This window comes from Patella vulgata, chromosome 6 (genome assembly GCF_932274485.2).
Source record: "Patella vulgata chromosome 6, xgPatVulg1.2, whole genome shotgun sequence".
NCBI classification, from domain to species: Eukaryota; Metazoa; Mollusca; class Gastropoda; family Patellidae; genus Patella; species Patella vulgata.
Window position 1 is genome coordinate 25,596,918 of NC_065884.2, and position 17,620 is coordinate 25,614,537.

The following is a 17,620-nucleotide window of genomic DNA, read 5'->3' on the forward strand; positions in this document are numbered from 1 at the left end:
TAAAAACAACAACAACAAAAAACAGCGTTTGTTGCCATGCAAGATAGTACGCCCTTTGCAAGAGATAGATAGAGAACAAGCTAAAAAAAAGGGCGATTTTTCGTCTAATCACGGGCCACAATCCAGTAAATATATGGTCTGAAATGCGTGATTATCAAAATGAACTGAGATCTTTGGGATATAAACTTATATTTTAAGTTCCATCAAAATCAGACAAATATTGTAACCCCTTGAGTTTGAGAGAGGGTCCCACACTTTTACACCATATGAAGCGACCGTTTTGTCGTTCAGTGTCGTTTCGATTTTTACGAAATTCGAACTCAATCATCATCAGGATGTAACGATGATATAATATATTAATATTATTTAAACGATTTTTAAAGTCGGATAAAAATTGCGACATCTAGATGAGGGTCCGCAAGCTAAGTTCGCGGGTTTTTTTTTTTTGTACAATCAGGGGCCATAATCCAGGAAGTTTCGCGCGTATGGGTCTCTAGCTGTGGGGGCGGGGGACCCGGAGAAAATACACGAGGTTGGACAAGTGACTCAACTCCTACGGGGAATCAAAGTCACGCCATTTGACTTAATGACATTATATAATCTAACGCGTACAGAATTAGTCACACGACGATGATATATGCTATCAGACCAATATCCCCATTAAACATTTCATGGTCAAAGTTAATTGCTAAGTACTGCTAACCCTGAAAAGTAATTTGTATTAACCTGAGAAATGCCTAGATATTCTTAAATTACTTCTGTTCTTGGCAAGCTTTGACCATAACTTAAAATTTGTATTGTCATTATGACAATGGCTTATTGTTTTATTCAGCACAAATGATATGCATCTATGTGCGCGATGTTTAATCTTGATGTGAGATAAGACACACAGTACTGATATAAACATATAGCCACAAAAAGGGCGGAAATACGCCACGGAGCAGTTTTGTCATGACAACAGTTTAATTTAGGATTCTTTCAAAAAATCGGACTTCTATCGGAAAGGGTGTGTGTGGGGAAGGGGGGGGGGGGGTAACTCCGTGGCGGAAGGTCGCAGAACGATGAACATTTATAACATTTGTCCTTTCATTACCCTAATTGTTCACACCTAATTTGAAACAAATGCATTAAAATCATGTTCACGGGTTTTTTGGGGGTTTTTTGGGGGGGGGGGGGCAGAAAATGAGCGTAACTTTGAGACGAACGATTGCTGAATGCTGAATATTTATGTTTTGTCCTCTTGTGATCTCAATGCTTCACACCAATAGTTATCTCACATTCACAAACGTTTTCAGAAAAGGGAATGTAACTCCAGAACGAAATGTTGCCCCCCCCCCCACCATCAAAATGAAGAAAAACATCTGTTAAAAATCATAGCATCTGTCGGGTTCACAAGAATTTTGGAACAGGGGTCATAGCTCTTTCAGATGATACCGGAGCTGTAGCACTTTGCAGTGCTATGCAGTTGCTGGTTAGATGTGGAAAATACACGGGAAAACTCCCCACATCCAACATGTGACACATACTCTCTCTTCTCTGCTACAAATTTTAATAGCCTTGTGATCGTCTAGTAGGCCTATTTTTAATTGTTCATTGACTTGTTAAATACCCCTTGGCCCTTTCACGTTGTGTATTCTCTTCTTATCTATCTCAGTAGTTGAGATGGTTGTCTTACCAGAAATAACAATGCAACAGTTCGGGTTTTTTTACATTTTATATATCAAGCTCCAAGAATTAAAAGAATAGAACAAAATTCCGTGGATATACGTCATATTGTACGTAAACAACAACTACGTCATGCTTTAGCAAATTTTTAAATGTTCGAAATTTTAATATCTCGTGTCTAGATCTAATCATGGAAACACGGGACGAACAAGGTCAATTCAATGTCGAAGAAGTTTTTCGCCGTTCAAGAGAAATAAGTTTAATTGCCCATCACGCCAGGTGTCAAGCCCACGAAGCCGAAATAAGAGCTAATTGTGCCGTGACATTAGCCGAGAGAGCAGTGATGGAGTCAGATGCTGTTCAGGACATTGCTGAAACACTCACCAAAACAGCCCGGGTTGTAGCCCAAATGTCGTTGGAACATATAAATTGCTTAAAGGGTCACGGTGGTAAGGTATTTTCAGATAATCAAGATCGCAACAACTATTCCAAGGTCAAAAATCGTAGCAAACCTGACGTGGGCCAATGTCCTACCGATATACGAAGTTATGAACGCCTATGTGGGGTTTACACTGGATACCGTTATTCTCGTGATTTGGCAGGTGAACTGCGTCTTGATCTGGGAAGCGACGAAGAGTTTGAAGAACATTTTGATAAGATTAGTCAATTAGCTGACAGTCATTCTGGGGCCAGACATGGGCCATCTAACTTTGTTTTGAAATCCAATGGATTGACCAAAGGAGATGACACTGAATCCATCCACTCCTCCAAATCTTTGGATAGTCCAGATTCACAAACCTGTGTGAAATACGAAGAGCCTTTTCCAGATGCGACCGACACTCTTGAATCTAGAGCAGAACTCCTCAGGGGATTGGACAGTGCTGAAACGCTTCCTATTGTATGGGAAGATTCATATCAGGGTCCCCGTGAAAACCGCCCTATTCCATGGTCAGAGAAAAAATCATTTAGAAAAATGCAGAGAAAACTTCAAGATCTTGATGTAAAGGATCCGACGAATGCTGGTCCAAATCCAAATAATAGTCCAGTTAGACCTGACGATATGATGATGGATGATGACGGAACTGAATAATCAAATAATCATCAATAAAGATTAAAAGAAACGTATGAATAAAATCCGTATTAAATGTTCGTAGGGCTGTTTTAATCTTTCTTAACCCATCGTCACCCACTAGCCTTCTATAGTCTATGGTGCTCTGCCGAAAGTTATACACCGTACATAACAAAGTTTTGTGGGGTTTTTTTGTGTGTAGGGGGGGGGGGGCTATTCATTTGGGGTACAGGGGGCAGCCAGTCATGCGAGAACATAAACTAGCGACACATTCTTGGAGTGGGTTGCCAAATGAATATTGGTTGATCGGTATGTTAGACGCATGTTATAGTGGGGTGCAGAACGAATATTGGTTGATTGTATACCTGTTTCATTATTTACCGAATTATTATTTTAATAGATTTTTTAAAAAGGGTGTGTGTATGTGTGTGTGTGGGGGGGGGGGGGGGTAACTCCGTCACGGAAGGTCGCAGAACGATGAACATTAATAGCATTTGTCCTTTCATTACCCTAATTGTTCACACCTAATTTGAAACAAATTCCGGTTGGTGATTTGGTTGATTGCCCGTCAGTCCGCCCACCAAGAGGGTCGGGATTCGCACTCCCAATTTGGGGCAGCACGCCCCACCCCTTTCTGAAAATCCTGGATTCGCCCTTGGATAATGTATCATTGTATGGCGTTGCAACGGCAATTTATTAGCATTATTTACGCGATATCAATAATGTCTTTTTCTTCTCTTAAAAAAACAAAACAAAACAAAACAAAAAAACAACAACACGCGTATGCTAAAGAAAACATAAATTTATCGGAGGAATTGCTGTGGCTTTGCATGTAAATTTGATGATGCATGGGAGGTAACTGTAGTATTGTCTAAATTAATTTTTTCTATGATATTTATGAATTTACTTTTATATATATTTGATATAAGTTTAACATATCATTATTATCTATTCAAATGGGTTAAATTTCGAATTTTGCTTACTTTATACGAAAACAAACATTTCTAGCTGTGATGTAAAATTAACACTACTTCCGGTTGAAAAAAAAAAAAAAAAATCTACCGGTACGGTAACTTTCCATAGATTTTAATCAATGATTTGATAAAAGATAAACATGGCATCAATAACTAAAGATGGAGATAAAGATAGAAAGAAAAAGAGAATAATCAAAACAGAATCTTCATCCCCAGATGTTAAAAAGAGCAGAGTCGAACCATCGAAGGTACATACGATACTCATGATACTCATCATGATAGTGATACTGCAGACGTACAGATTTGGTTTCTTGTTCATAATCATTGTTGACATATACTACATGTACTTGTTGTAGTCACTTTCAGAGCTGAACTACTTTGGACAAGGCTAGTCTGAACTAGGCTAGTGACTAGCTACGAGAACGTAGCTAAAACGTTGAGATATACTGATGTGTTTGTTTTTAGCTACGATTGGATGCGGTAGTTCCAAGTGGCAAACTCAATTTCTTTATTAATGCATGTTACATCTTTAAAATAAGATGAGTTTATGCTATTATGATTAATTAAACTTACAGAGGCCAATGTAGTGGCACAACTGTCGCCTAACTCCAAATATTCGCGTTTTAATTAATGAAGTGTTGTTTTTGTCTGACAATCAATCACCGCCATCAAAATCCATTCATACTCATAGTTAAAATGCTTAAGATTGCCCTTTTGATTGGCTGTTATAAAAGCCTTATATTTAGCCCCGCCTTCATGATGACAGCGTATCGTTTAAAAAGATGGCGGTCTTAGTAACGGCTTAACGCCTCGATTTTAAAAACGACGATTTGTACCCGTTTCCAAGCCTTGAAATAACTGCTAAGGTTCAGCCTGACATCATGTCAGGCTGAACTGATTTTCGGCCGGACATTTCAGATTTTCAGCCTGACAAATACTTTATAAAGTATATTAAACCAAAAAACTGTTGAAATTTACTATGTTTATATATATTATTATACATACATTTATTAATAAAATAAATTGATGACTCACATACAACCTGGAGTTTTAAGTTTTTATATGTATATGGAATACAACTTTATAGTTCATATAATAATGTCATTAATCGCTTTGGTGGGGCTGGGGACTAAATCCTAAAAACTCTGATTAAGATTCAAATTTAACTAAAGAATAGACATCTTGAGTTGTCGTAAATGGTTCAGAATCTGCCAAGTCATTTTTGATCCACTTTTCTAGTTCTACGGCTCGTTTTTGTATTTTTCCAACTGGTGACGGCGACGCCCCCTGTTTAGAAGTGTCTTTATGAGAGACATAAGATTAAGACACAGTACCAGTCTTTGAATTTTCTGGAACGGTCCCACTAGCCGGGATATCCGTGTCCGAGGGTTGGGAAAAGTAAGAAGTTATTTTATTCGACATGTTTTCACGGCTCTTCTATTTACATTCACATTGGAAGTGTCCAACAAAGTGAGATATTTTCGTATAAAAAATCTGTCCCTAATTACATCCATAGTCAACTTGGACATTTTCTTGTAAACTAATTTTAAAATATTATTACTTTTATTACTAATAATTTATATAATTACATGTCATGTTAGGTGTGATTTAGAGCTAATCATATACGAAAGTAACGCAAAGCTAGCTACGAGACTCGAATAACCAGTGTAAAAGAGCCGATTCTCAATATTATTCATTATTTTTTCTTCACGTGGCCGAGAGAGATACATGTATAAATAGTAATATTTTTACTATGACTCGGGTCGTTGATATAACCAGCGTAAAAGAGTCGATTCTAAAAATTATTGAAGATTTTATCTGCACGCGGCCGAGATATAAATAGTAACATTTTCACTATGACTCGGGTCATTGATATTTTTGGTTCTGGACTTTCGAGTCTAATAATAAATAGCGATCGACTCAAATATTTTTGACATAATGTTTTACAAAAACACGGTCGGACAATTATGTCCGGACGAAAGGCAATTTGGCCTGTCAAAAGGGGTCAATTCGCCCGGACATTGTCCGTGTCCGGACGCTTATTTCAGCGCTTGCCCGTTTCAGTTAGGATTATATGCTAAATTGTAGTTGGATGTGGCAGAAATATTATAAATAACAATAATCAATCGTTGTTTTGATTAAAAATACTGTCAATTTTGTTTACAAATGCCGGGTGCGAATCGCTCCCGCATGTGCTACATTGGAGTTAATGGCATCATTTCTTATCTTGAAACACGGAGGGTTGAGAGGTAAGATTTGTTATCTAGGCTAGTGACGAGTAGGCTACTGTCTGGGTCATTCATGTATGCTCTGTAAAAATGGAATTAGAATACGGTACTAACTAATTCAACGAAGAACTGAAAATACGGTTTACAATTCTTAAGATTTACCATTATTAACTTAATTGCTGTACAAAGTACATTCCTTGGGTTAGGCAAATTTGATTAAACGAATTAAGTATTCTTGTAGATTTAATTAGAAAAAGTTCTCAATAGTTCAATTGGTCTTGTAACATCTAATGTATTAAAGTGGCTGAGTGGTTTCATAAACTGCACAAAAAACTTCTTGCTTACTGTCTGAACCGTCCTAAATTGTAAACAGATTTCTTCGATTATGAGCAAACTAAACAAAACAAAACACATTTTCATGTATATTGGACAACAGTCACTACAAGATTATGGACAAACTACTTAACTTTGGTTATTATAAACTTTTCTGTGTGTTTGAAATCAACTCTGGTTAAATAAAATCCATTGTACAGTATTATTATAAACATTGTTCTTTTATGTCTTTATTACAATAATCATGGCGTTTATCTTGCTAGGATGGGGCAGCTTTATTTTATGCCGAAGAAACAGAAGTTGATACACGAGACCCACAGAAAGATTTAGACTTATTTGAAGGAGCATCCAGTGTTATTAAAAATGCTGTTACAGACATACAAGCCATGCGAGTCAGTGGCAAGATGGTAAATAACATTACTATGTTTAAAATGTTTGAAAGTGAAGTTATATAACATAGAGTTATAAAATGTCTTAGTTGATTTAGGTTAATATATAGTGTTAAATTGGTGCTAGAATGTGAATATTATATAAGTGCCAAATCTCTTTCATTTATGTCAATCTGTTTAAAACACAGGTCCTGTTTCAGTTTTTTATATTTCAACTTTTCGTTTTACTTGTCTTTACTACACTAGGATCTGGAAGAGTCGTTATATAACCTGCGTTCTGGTTGATGTGAGGGATTAGCCACTGAAACGATCTGTTGCAGCAAGTTCTTTGTGTGTGGTGCACAAAACGGTGGGCATCCCACTAGAAACATCAACGCTGATTGGTTAATCAAATGTCTGTAGTCATAGGGTCAAAGGCTGCTCGAATGGCCCCTGATACACCCTCCCACTACAACCGGTCAGATCTTCATGTAGTGAAGGTCATCGAAAGTATAAAAAAAACAAAACGAAATATAGATCTGTATTTTAATCAGATTGGATTTATGTCAAATGAATAAAGTGTTGAATTGAGTTGACTTTACATATTGTTCGGAAGTAAAATTTGAAATGAAATGTCACCTCATAAAACAAATTAACACCTAAAATGGATTCAGATACACAATTTTATTTTTGACTTAATTCAATAAGGGAAAAGCATTTTAGCTGCATTTAGCACAAATTTATAAACATGAAAATTCAGTATTACTGTCTTATACTAAATGCCATTAAAACAATTTATTACTTTCTTAAGATATTGGGGTGGTTGGATGGTCAAATGGTTAGCATGTGCTGTCATTGAGGGAACTGGCATGGTTTTGATTCCCCGTTGTACATGACAAGGAGTAGGGTCGCCTGTCCAACCTCGTGGGATTTCTCCGGGTCCTCCGGTTTCCTCCCTCTGCTAAAGCCCCCTACGTGCAAGCAAATTATTGAAATAAAATTGAACCATGTGTTAGTCCCGAAATGACCTAGTTTGTGTCAAGTGGGCATTAAACCCCATTTCTCTCTCTCTCTTAAGATATTTTTCTTCATGTTAATTTTGTGACAATTTTTTTCCTCATAATTGATAAATAATAGTTTGAATTAGAATCAAGCTTATGGCTGGTAGTTGACTTCATTTTATGTGTATTTTCTAGAATAATGCTGTATTAGACGAAAAAAGAATCCAGGCTACTCTACAGTTTGTTACATTAAAGAAGATGAATAGATTATCACATTTTAGATGTCGTAAAGTCAGAGAAGCTACAAATGAGGTATCATTTTGAGTTCAAAACTAATTAAATATAGATTAAATTCAACCCCGAAAAACATGATTTGGGCATGTTAGTGTGGCAACATAATCAGTGATTTTCTTCAGGGTACTTGTAGTTTTATAAATGTTTGAATTAAGTATTCAATGCAAGCCTGGAAATAAGGCACTTGTCACATACATTATCAGACAAATATACAGTCTTTGTCAGACACAATCCCTCTGATACTTCCCATTTTATCTGGCATTTAAATTTGCAATGTTTTTAATGATGTTTATAATGACTATAATGCTTGTCTGATACAAAGTTTATTAATGCCTGATACTTTGTTAGGTACAGTTAAAATGTTTATTTCCAGGCCTGATTGACTATAATAGATATTAAGTATCTATTTATCTTTAATTTGGTTCTGTGGTTATTTTTCAGGCTAAACAAAGAATAGATCAATATCATTTACAACTCCAGAATCTTTTATATGAAGCTATGCATCTTCAAAAAGAGATAAATAAATGTTTGGAATTTAAGTAAGTTATGCTTATCTACATAGCTCACTGTTATTCATCTTTTCTTGTGAAATGAAATGAAATGGGGTTTAACGTCCTACTGTTCTGCTTCTATCTAGGCTAATGAAGACGGGCATACGCCATACAGTGTACTATGAGGGGAATTTTTGCCCGGGCAGCGGCGCTATGGCCTACTCTTATATCAAATTCCAACTGCCAAGGGATCTTTTACGTGCACGCCAATGTGTATACGGGACCTCGGTTTTTCGGCTGCTTGCTTGGGAAGGAGACAGAAATTTTGCACTAGGACATGTATATCAATTTATCAATTTATTATCAATTTTCAATACATTTTTTAAGGTCTAAAGATGAAGAAATTGAGTTAGTGCCAGTTGAACAGTTTTACAAAGAAGCTCCTGAAGACATTTCTAAACCTGTAAGTTTCCAAATAATGTTATCTATACCTTGACCTTACACACTACCCAATAATGATTGATGATGCCACAGCTGTGTTTCCAACTTTTATTGAAGATTTACTTTTATTATGTTATGTTCGCCTAATTGAACATTATCAAATCTGTTATTTGAATTATTTTATTCTTCAGAAAATAACTGAAAATGACGATCACCAGTTGACATTGTCAAGATTAGATTGGGAATTAGAACAAAGACAGAGGTATAGTTCTATTGCTATATTTGTTATTGCAGATCTAAACATCTGTTCTGTTTATTTTATATTTTGTTGCAGAAAATTTAAAAATGCATCACCTTTATTTAGGTATGAGTCAATCATTGGTTACAACATCGGAATCGACTGATAATTGCGTTATTGTTGCATATCAGTATTTGCCAATAACTGGCCATTTTTACTGCTGTTTTAACTGATATTCAATTGTAAAGAAATTTTTAGGTGACTGAATTTGAAAGAGAGAGAGATGATGTTTAATAACATCCACTCGACAAAAACTAGGTCATTTTTGGACTAACATATGGCTCAATTTTATTTCAATAATTCGCTTGCGCATAGGGGTTTTTAGCAGTGGGAGGAAACCGGAGGACCCGAAGAGAACCCACGAGGTTGGACAGGCGACCCTACTCCTTGCCACGTACAACCAGGGAATCGAATCCACGCTAGTTGACTCAATGACAGACCTTATGATACAGCGCGCACATGCTAACCATTCGGACATCCCCCACCCGACTGAATTGGATGTGTGGCTTCAATTGTGACCATTGTCATGGTAAACAAATTGTATAGCAGGCCATGAAATTTCAGTCGAAAGATAGGAATCGGTTTTGTTCCGTCACGACAGATTTTTGGTTTACGCAAAAGTCACTATTCCCTATCGCAGATTTGTAAACAGAAATGAAAAATAGCTGCCACGAATTGCGTTTTTCACTTCTTTTTAAGGAGATAAATTTTGACACAACGCTTTCAATATGGCTAGTACAGTGAAAAAAGCCGTTCAGATACTTTTTGTGATTCACAGAATGGCAGGATTTACATAATTAGAAATAACATACCTCAGATTTAATAAAAGTTAAAAGCTGATATTTTGGATTTGTTTTCTTTTTTAAATGTTGAATAGTGAATTTGAGTACAATTCAGTTTGGATTGTGAAAATTAGATGCATTGTTGGATACATGCAAATGAGGATAGCCTTCTTTAACAGGGTACACACAGTATAATTCATATCTTTCAGGTTATCTAAGAAATTAAAAGAAGTTTCCTGTAGTAAAGATGAAATATTAAAAGAAATTGACACAAAGCAAGAATATCTCGACAGTTTACAACCAAAACTTAACTCAATTCTGGAGGTAATTCCTCCCTTCTGTTGTCACTAAAGAGCATTGGCTAGCAAACAAATTAATTAAATTATCTTTTAATGATAGTGAATAAAATAATAGTCAAAAGATAAAGTTACTATGTGGATTATGTGTATATATAATGACTGAATAATGCAGACTGGGGGCCACTCTGGCACAGTAAGTAAGAGACTGGCTCACTAAACAGGAGGTCTAATGTTCGCTCATGGTGTTAGCCGGCAAAGTTCCTTAGAATTTTCAGTCGCGGTTTCCCCCTACACAATGCAGTACAAAGGCCTGACAAGGACAGTGTCTAGTCGTTTGGATAGAACGGAAAACAGGTTTAATGTAGAAATTGGCGTGCACATAAAAGCACCTAAACAGTAGAAATTCAAAATAAGTGTAGGCTGTAGTGCTGCCGTTTGGGAAAATTCCCTCATAGCACATTGTATGGCGTATACCTGTCTCCATTAGCCAAGTCTGTGCAGAAAAGTTTGAAGCCCATGTGATTTAAATATTTCAGGCTACTAAACCTGTACAATCATATTTGAACATGCCGTATGATGAGACTAGAGAACAACATCAAACAGCTCTACATTTACCTCATCCTCTCTATGTTCTATATATGCAATCTTCAGCTTATAAAGATGCTTGTGGTAAGTCGATTTTTATATTTAATTACTATTTCAACATTATGTATTATTCATAGGGTACTGGTAATAATCTGAAGTCTTGATCAAGTATAGCTCGTTAGGCACAAGAGAACAAGTTTGATGTAAATTTGGTCTTTTTACTGACTATCTTTATTTCTAATGAATGGATTTTGATGAAACTTGGAATCTACCTTCATCATCAATGCTATCCATGCCTAATTGTATTTAATTAGCCTACTGCAATCTGATTAGTAAACATCATCTAAGCTACATTTTTTCCTATTTTTATTTAATTACTGTAGATATTACTGATGGGTAGATATGGGTGGATGTTACATCCATTGTAATCTTTCCTTCTTGTGAAAGCCCAATACACTGATAATATATTGGATATAGGACCACAGCTAATTCATCATTTATTTTGTTATAGAATAGAGATTGTGTAATAATGGTTGTTTATTTTCAGACAAATATTTGAAAGTTACTATAGAAGGAGACATTCATTCAGCGAAAACTTTAGATATGTCTGTGCAAGAAATAGGTATGTTACCGGTTAAAAGACATATTTCTTTAAGAGTTGTTATAATATTGACTACCCTCATAATATCAGATGATAAGAGGACTTTAATAAGCATATGTTGTAGTGACTACAGTAGGATCCAACCGGTTGTCCGGCTACAACCCTCACTTATTTCCAGACGTAAGAAGTCAGACATATGTGGGAATGACCAACACTTCAAGGTGATATCTTGGAAATCAGCAAAATTGTAGTTCCCAGAAATACAATTGTCCAGATCTCCAGCCACCACCTTAATTTGTTTATGTACAGGTGTCAGACATCTTGGTCTGTAGAGATTGTGAAATTTCCGAAACTCTGCGGTTGAAGTGTTAAGGATAGTTTATATGAAATGATAGTAGATATATTTCTCTGTAACTAACATAATTATCTTGTTTTTTACATATTTATGTAGAAGAAGATAGTGACAGCGATAATGAAGAACAAGAAAAGAAAACAGTAAGTTCATAAAATTTTGAGAGCCACGGTAACTCAATGAGTTAGACGTGGCTCTCTAACCTGAGGTTCTGTGTTCGATCCGGGTGTTGGCAGAGAAAGTTCATCAGGAATTTCCAACATGGTTTCCTGTTGTCAGTGGTGCTGGACAGAGGGCCTGGCAGGGAACCATGTATAGTCATTCGAATGGGACAGAAAACTGTGTAAACATTGGCAGCAGAAATTTGAAATAACAATTGGCCATAGTGCCGCTATCCAGCATCACACTCTATGGCATATTCTGTCTTCATTAGGCCAATCAGTGCAGAACCCCATTTCATTTCATCATAAAAAATTTTTTTAATGTTTTTGTTAAAGCTTTGTTTGTTTTACTTAATTTTAAATTGTGCAGATTTCTACAAATCCATTTTATTTTCTAATGATTAATTTAAGAGACGGCGCAAAACAACTGAAGATAGAAGATCTGACAAGAAACAAAGAGTTCTACGTAAACATCCCCTAACGGTTGCCATGGAGATTAGTTGTAAAGGTGAGATAATGATCTAATGATTCAACTAATTTTTTCAAAAGTCATCATCAGTAACTACTATCTATCTATCGAGGACAATTCTTGACAGAAAACTAAGCTGTGTACAGCTTCAATTAATTTGCACTGCATAATTATCATTATTCTTATAATGAATTAAAGTATTTTATTCACGAAATCTTAAACTAAAATATTTTAAGGATTCCGACTTTTCATAGGTTAAGAGCTCAAATTTGTAATAGGATTTTTATCCAATGAAAAGGCTGAATTCTTATTATACAAAATTAGTTTTTATGAATAGCTTCCCCTAGGAGATTATTATTTCCTTAGTTATCTGTGAAATGGTTGTAGTGTGTATAATTTGTTTTTTGTTTTACAGAAGGAAGTAAACTACTACTTACATTTTCCTATTTACTACAACTAGAGATAATTACAGTACAAGTTAAAGTTATACCAAGTTGTTTAGATGCTGTACACAATTCTATATCAGGAGGGTAAGCATTTAACACATATTTCTACTAAACTCGTTTAATAATAATAATAAATAATTTATTTAGCACCGACAATTCAACTCAGCGAGCTGCTCTCGGGTGCTTTACATAAGTACAACAAATATAGAATTACAACAATCACAACACATTAATCCATAAAAAAGACATAAACAAAAACAGAGAACATTATTTAGTACACATGGTAAAAGTTTGATACAAACACAGCTAGCACCTTATTCAATCGGTTGTATATGTGATTATAAAGTTCGGTTTTGAGATACTTTTAAAACCTTTAATAGAATTTGCGTTTTTGGTTTCATATGATATTGAATTCCATAACTTTGGAGCACTGAGTGCGAAAGATTTATCACTGGACTTTGTTTTTGAAAAAGGCTTAATTAAGAGATTGTCTCTAAGGTATTGAGGTGAAGAATCGTCATTTAGAGCATAATACGTAATAGACAGTATTTTAAAATTGATACGTTGACGGACTGGAAGCCAAGGTAGCCCTCCAACAACACATCCTGGAACCAACAACCTTGGTTTTAATACAATTTTGTTGATTGGGGATCATTAAATTACCTTTGGATTCTTTGAAGAATCGTTTCCTTTTTTCCCCAAACTGTATCTCCCAACCTTCCACACACTCACTGTACCTTTAGCACATAGTTACTTCGTCATAGTCTTTGAATATCAAATACTTATAATACATAAACAATTTGTATAGATTTTTGAAAAGTGAACTTATATACTTTTATTATCAAATAAATGGGATTAACATCCATTCAACACAAGAAAGTTTGTCTTAGGATGGCCATGGTATATTTTATTTCATTAATTTGCGTGCAGGGGTGTTTACTCACTACTGTGGAAGGAAAACATAGATACTTGAAAATACCCACTAAATTCGGCAGGCAACCAGACTCCCAACACTTAACAGCACATGTGTTCGATCTAACATCCCTGCTTTGAATATAATTTATTGTGTCTATCTTCATTGTTAGGTATTTATATTTAATATTTTAAAGGGATTTACTGTTGCCAGACTCTATATTAAATGAACTGTATCCTGGTGACCATGGTAACAACACACCCAATCCAGCCAATCAGTATGAACTTCAGAGAATGGGGTAAGTCAACAAGCCTTTCTGTTCTTAGGAAGTGGTATCAGATGCCATGCTTTTCACTGCTCTAGTTTGATTGAACTTGATTCATGTTCGTGGTGGCTAAGTGGGTAAGACGTTGGCTCGCTAGCCTGTTGGTCGGGATATTTTATGGCGTGGATTTCCCTTGTCAGTGGTGCAGGACAGTGGGCTCTCTAGTCGTTTGGATGGGATAAAAAACCGAGGTCCCGTGTACATATTGGCAAGCACGTAAAAGATCCCATGGTAGTTGGAATTTGATACAAGAGTAAGAGTAGGTGGTGGCGCTGCTGTCCGGCAAAAATTTCCCTCATAGCACACTGTATAGTGGCATGATAGCAGTTTTCTTCATGTATGATATATAGAGCCTGGATGTGTATGGAGGACAACTTAACAGCAAAATATACCATTGGTGTATTATAAGTAATAAAATTGACATTGTTTCCATTAATGTACTTAACTGATTGCTTGTAATTTCATGTTAATTGAATAGGATATCATTTTATTTATTTTCAGTCTACATGAGTTCAGTGATTATGTAAGTCAAGTAGGTCGACCATATCAGTGGACACAATGGTTGGGAGGTTTACAGTTTCTTGGTGATGGTAACCCTGTTACTGTTAGAAGTTCTTTTAGTTCGGCTTATATGCAACAAACAATAAAACAGTTACGTAAAAGATTAAAGGCTAGATTGGCATTACTACATCAACTAGCAACATTAGGTAGGTATATATTATAACAATAACTCAATGAGTTTGCAATGTTATTACTTCTATGTCTGATTTTTAGAGTATATTATTACAGTCATTTTGTACAATAATCGATTCGCATGTTTATTTACGTTGTTAATGATTTAGTTTACTTGAAATTAGCTTTTATATGACATCATTTTAATGTCAATTAAATAGCTAATTTTTAAAACTTTTATGTAAAGCATGGATCCTGATGCCCTTACAGTAGTTATGACTGAAATTTTTTATATTTAAATGGCAGTAAAATATTCATATCAATTAGTTATAAATATGTTGGGTTTTATGTTATAATGATATATTGTTAGGTTTATATTTAAACTAAAGACTTAAGATTATTTGTTGTATTTGAACAGAGAGAAACAGTATACCAGTAAGTAGTTGTCTTATCGATATGTTTCCTGTTAAAGTCTTGAGTCGGCTTGTATCCTGGAAACGATCTACATATGAAGATTTTTGTAGTCTAGATTATACCAAAAATATAACAGAAGGAGACATGGTATCAGAAACTGATATTTTCTTTACAGCTGTAATGGAGAGAGGTTCAGGTATGATACATCATTTCATATTGTACACAAATATTTGTAAAAGTTAACAATATATACATAAAAATGATGTTAATGCACATATCAACACAAAAAAAATATACTCTTAATCAATGGAAACATTTCAGAATTATTCTTTCTATGAACTCAAATAAAGATGGCAGCATGAATTCATTAGAAGTTTTTAATTGAACAAATTTATTCAGAGTTGCAATTAAATAGGAATGAAATCTATTTTTTGTTAAATGGAGTATAATTGTTTATTTAAGTACAATTGTTATAATTGCCTGTTGGAAACTTTATCAAAGGTGTTTCAACCACTTATACATATAAATGTACTACATTTCTTTGACTTTTCATCAAAAATTTGAAGATTGTTATATTTAAATATTTCAGCTAAATTAACTTGTCAGGTTGTAGTAGGTGCTGACTATCCTACAGTACCACCATTGTTTGTTGTTAGTATTTCCTGGCAAGTTCAAAGAAATGCTACAAATGACGTCCATATAAAGGTCTGTTTATGAGATTTTGATATTATAACAAAAATTCTGAGATGAAAATTTAACTGTTGGATTTAATATATATAAATAATATTTCAAGATTCACCTTTCAAAATAACAATTCATTTAGACAATAAAACAAAGTTCCACAAAATGCATAATTTTGTCAGCCCATTAAAGAACTCATGGCAGTTTGGCTTTGAATTGATCAGGCAAACTTCTCCTGCTTACATTGACTCAAACCAAATAACTTGACCTATCTGGATGAATTGAAATAAAACAAATTGAAGTATTGTGACAAGGCCACAGACCCCATTCCATTGGTGTGACGATTTGTCACAAAATTCTGCTCAAATAAAACAATTTTATGTAAACTATATATGAGCCATATCTTTTTGCATTGGTGAGAAAGAAATCTGCCAATTGTTTATTTGTAGAAATTTATCTAAATTTGGATATGTATTTATATAGGTGTTTAATGGTATTTATTATGTTGTGAGTTAAAATGTATTTATATAGGTGTTTAATGGTATTTATTGTGTTGTAAGTTGAAATTCTTTGGAATTCTAATTTTATGGCAATTAATTTGACTGACATATAAGTTCTCCAGCAGGTCGGTTTCACTGCTGTGTTTAAGAGACCCTTTGTTTATTTTGATTAAAATTAACTCTGTGTTTGGGAGAGACCAAGTTTAGCTTTTAATGTATTAATATATTTACAGGAACTAGAAGAAGAAGTAAATGTACATTATACAGAACTAATCAAACCTAAAACCCGAGATAACCTATTATCCAATCAACTTCAACGACTTCTCATGTGTTTCGATGTTTATTTAGAAACAGAATCACATGACCTATCCGGGCCAGTTGAAATACCTAAAGATAAAGTATTCACTAGAGTTGCCAGGTAAATTTTTAAACTCCACTTTAGATAGTCAACAATAGCCATATAAGTGTCATCACAGGCACATAGTCAGATGGGGGGGTGGTGGTCATGATTCCCCCCTGCTCCCGCAGAGCATATTTTTTTCTATGTTCATCAAAATAATGTCAAACAAAATTGGGACACATTGCCACTGTTTTGGCCTCACTCCACACTAATCCTATAAATGTATGCACCTAAATGAGCAGAAATATTATTGGTTAAACCCCCAGACCTCAGGTCAAACTTGATATTGTCTCCAATGTTTAAATTTCTGAACACACCCCTGCATCAACGAGACCAACGGTCAACAAACTCTGTATTTAACAATGAATATATATATATACCTTTTCATACCTGTTGTCATTTCCACAGGTAACAATAAGCATAAGATTCAGTTTGCGAAATAATTAACTAATTTGTGATATTTATTATTTTTCAGGGGGCCAGATAGAAAGAAACCGTATAAATATATACCAGATCTTGGTATATTTACACATCGTTAGTACTTATTGTACATTCATATTGTATATATTGTATTTCACCATTAATACAGAATAGTTTTAACACTTATTGTACCTATATTCTGTATTGGTGTCATCACAAATAGTATGCTGTCTTATTCATACAATAAACAAATTAATCAATGTATTTATTATCATTTTAAAAATTCCTGTGGGAGGAAACTCACGAGGATGGACAGACGACCTATTCCTTGGACAATCAAATTACTTTACCATGCTTATTATTGAACTTAATCAGGGTATAAATGTAATGAAACTATACACCAAGTTTCATCCTCCCTCTCATAGAATCTAAGTTATC

The 17,620-nt window shown here is 34.8% G+C and overlaps 1 protein-coding gene across 1 annotated transcript; it reads left to right on the forward strand.

Moving 5' to 3' along the window:
- Positions 1-3,762: 3,762 nt before the first annotated feature.
- On the forward strand, positions 3,763-17,446 carry LOC126823381 (THO complex subunit 5 homolog A). The gene is made up of 18 exons (XM_056101648.1): positions 3,763-3,956; positions 6,533-6,676; positions 7,834-7,950; positions 8,374-8,471; positions 8,811-8,886; positions 9,056-9,126; positions 10,154-10,268; positions 10,780-10,912; positions 11,376-11,450; positions 11,881-11,924; positions 12,354-12,450; positions 12,827-12,941; positions 13,967-14,068; positions 14,597-14,802; positions 15,186-15,377; positions 15,771-15,886; positions 16,596-16,780; positions 17,238-17,446. The coding sequence occupies exons 1-18, from the start codon at positions 3,849-3,851 to the stop codon at positions 17,299-17,301; spliced, it is 2,058 nt and encodes a 685-aa protein (XP_055957623.1). The 5' UTR covers positions 3,763-3,848; the 3' UTR covers positions 17,302-17,446.
- The last annotated feature ends 174 nt before the right edge of the window (positions 17,447-17,620 follow it).

Coding starts and splice junctions, on each gene's coding strand:
- LOC126823381 (XM_056101648.1), top strand. CDS start 3,849: ATGGCATCAATAACTAAAGATGGAGATAAAGATAGAAAGAAAAAGAGA. Junction 10,913..11,375: donor AGCTTATAAAGATGCTTGTG/GTAAGTCGATTT, acceptor GTTTATTTTCAG/ACAAATATTTGAAAGTTACT. Junction 15,887..16,595: donor CAAATGACGTCCATATAAAG/GTCTGTTTATGA, acceptor ATATATTTACAG/GAACTAGAAGAAGAAGTAAA.